The sequence below is a fragment of the Mus caroli genome, chromosome 3, assembly GCF_900094665.2.
Source record: "Mus caroli chromosome 3, CAROLI_EIJ_v1.1, whole genome shotgun sequence".
Lineage (NCBI taxonomy): Eukaryota > Metazoa > Chordata > Mammalia > Rodentia > Muridae > Mus > Mus caroli.
In genome coordinates this window covers 15,242,232-15,245,018 of record NC_034572.1, presented here as the reverse complement: position 1 = coordinate 15,245,018, position 2,787 = coordinate 15,242,232, and the positions used below count along the sequence as shown (strand labels likewise).

At 33.4% G+C, this 2,787-nt stretch overlaps 1 protein-coding gene across 3 annotated transcripts in view; it reads right to left on the bottom strand.

Moving 5' to 3' along the window:
* Hltf (helicase like transcription factor) overlaps positions 1-2,787 on the bottom strand; it is a 58,856-nt gene that overhangs the window by 55,091 nt on the left and 978 nt on the right. For all 3 annotated transcript variants that reach the window (XM_021157690.2, XM_029475291.1, XM_029475292.1), the window contains exon 2: positions 2,443-2,650. In XM_021157690.2, coding sequence (XP_021013349.1) covers positions 2,443-2,650 — 208 coding nt within the window. The remainder of the gene's footprint in view (positions 1-2,442; positions 2,651-2,787) is intronic.

Sequence of the window (2,787 nt, the reverse complement as noted above, 5' to 3'; positions counted from 1 at the left end):
GAAAAAAAAAAAAAAGAAATTATTCTAAGATCAATATAACTGATTGTTCTAAGATTAATAACTATAACCTGACACTTCATAGAAGTGTAATTTAGAAAACTGTAAGTTTTGAAGTTGCACAAATATGAAATACAACTCATAAAAGGATGTGAGAACCAGAGAATAGATAGATGCCAACTAAGAATGGATAGATTCGGCTGGGCAGTGGTGGCGCACGCCTTTAATCCCAGCACTTGGGAGGCAGAGGTAGGCGGATTTCTGAGTTCGAGGCCAGCCTGGTCTACAAATGAGTTCCAGGACAGCCAGGGCTATACAGAGTCTCGAAAAAACAAAACAAAACCAAAAAAGAATGAATAGGTTCTTAAAATGCCTAGAAGAGAAAGATTTCACGAGTGAATACTAAGTACTACAGTCAGCACAAGGGTAAACAGAACATCTGAAAAGCATGGTAAGAAAAAGAAAGGATGTGGGAAAAACAGAAAAATGGAAAAAGACAGCACAAAGGATCCAGAGGCTATAGTAGACATGGGTAGAAAACAGAGAAACATCGAGGGAGTCAATGAGAACATAAGGAGCTTCTAAAACGGAAATGGCTTTAGAATAAACAAACACTTAAAAGTATAGTTTTAGAATTTTTTCTGAAATAAGAGAGAACAAATTTATAGAATAAATACTTTAATAAAACTATTAGACTTTTTTTTTAAACCCACATATCATTTAATCATCAGGCAAAAAAAAAAAAAAATTCCAATTTACTTAAGACAGAAAATCCTAAATTTTCAGTATCACTATATTGTGTAATGTTAGGATACCCAGAAAAAATGGGACCAAGCACTTTATTTATATTTGGACAAATTCTCAAGTAGAAAATGGAAATTATGAATTCACAAAAATTCAAAAAACAATTGTTCTTCCCTAAGTAATCTCCTATATACGACATCTCATACAACTACTAAACAACTGAGTTATGCCAACGTAAAAAATACAGAGAATAAAAACATGACAAACAGGAAACACAGAATTCCTCCAAGGAATCTCCTCAAATTTCAATTACAAATAAAGAGTTCTGAGATCATCAAGTACTCTGAAGGCTGGGACAAGTGGGCCACTATGAGTTCACTGAGTTCAGGGTCAACCTTGGATTACTTAGTGAGTTCCAGACCAGCCTAGGCTGGAGTCTTAATTCAAACGATTCCCCCCCCCCACACACACACACACACACACGGAAAAAAAAAAAAAAAAACTTTTAATAAACTCAATAAGCTTTAATATAAAAATATGAAAACAATGAGAGAAGGGGGAAAGTAAGAAATTAAGAAGATTCCACAAAAGAGACCTTTCTTTTAAATGATACACATCTATAGCAGGAAATGAGAACAGACCTTATAGCTCATAACAGCCAAAACTAATATAATAATTTTGATCATAACTGGAAAAAATACATTTTAAATAATCAACAATATCCAATATTGATTGCATGTATATATATACATATATATGTATATGTATATATATATACATATATATATATATACTGATTCCATTAATAAAAATGAAATGTAAAAACTGAGGGTTTTTTTTAAGATGTATTTTATTTTTAATCATTCATATGTGTGTACTGGGGGACAGTAGTCATGTATGCCAGAAGAGGGCATTGGGACACCTGCAGCTGCAGTTGCTGTTGTGCCAGCCAAGAGTACTGAGAATAGTACTCCAAGAGTACTGAGAATAGTACTCCAAGAGTACTGAGAATAGTACTCCAATCCTCTGCAGGAACAGCAAGGGCTCTTACCTGCTGAGTCGTCTCTTCAGCCCCCAAACTGCAGTTTAAAGAAATACAGACCGAACTATACTAACGTAAAGTGATACAACTGGTATTTGTTTTTACAGGACAAGAAGAAAAAAAAAAGAAAGAAAGCAAAAATAGAAAATACTTGCTAACCACTGAATCTTTTTCTCATTTTGTTAAAAATTTTCTCATAATAAATTAAATATCATTAGAATTATATTACTAAATAACAAAGATGCCCTTAATAAAGATTATTGTTCAAAGAAAATTATATATATTCTCAATTTGTCCCATTTTCTTTCTCTCACACACATTTTCACATACATTCATTTCGGAGAACAGGAATACGTAAGAAAGAACCGGACTGTTTTTATTACAAAAATGGATCAGCTAATGCAAAACATGATGGATTTGAAGTCATTTCTTAAATTTACCACGTTCCTCAGTAATCACAAGGACCAAATGTGTGGGTAAAAGTGCTTTATAAACTGTAAGCATAGAAGAAATGTAAGAAGTTAATCCAAGTTAGTCAAGGTATTTATGACTAGCCTTTCATTCAAAGTAAAACATTCATTGTATACATCACCTTTTACTATAACTTACTGTTAAAACCATAGACATGCCACAATTTTATCATCTAATTTTATACTTACAACTCCTGTGTAATAGCGTAGCCCAACAACTTGTCCTCTCATAGTTCCAAATAAAACCAAATCTTGCTCTTCCTCACTCGTTAGGAAGTCATCTGGAGGAATAATGTCTTGGAATTCAAAATGTGGCAAGAAAGTTGAGTATGAAAGTCTTGGAATATTTTCGTGTGATCCATACTGGACAGACTGTGAATACTTCCAAACAGGACCCCTATTTTAAACAAAACAAAACCAGGACTTGTTTTTCTTTTTCTTTTTTTTTTTTTTTTTGGTTTTTTCAAGACAGGGTTTTTCTGTATAGCCCTGTATGTCCTGGTCCCCTAACCCCTTCCCCTCCTCTCCCCTCTT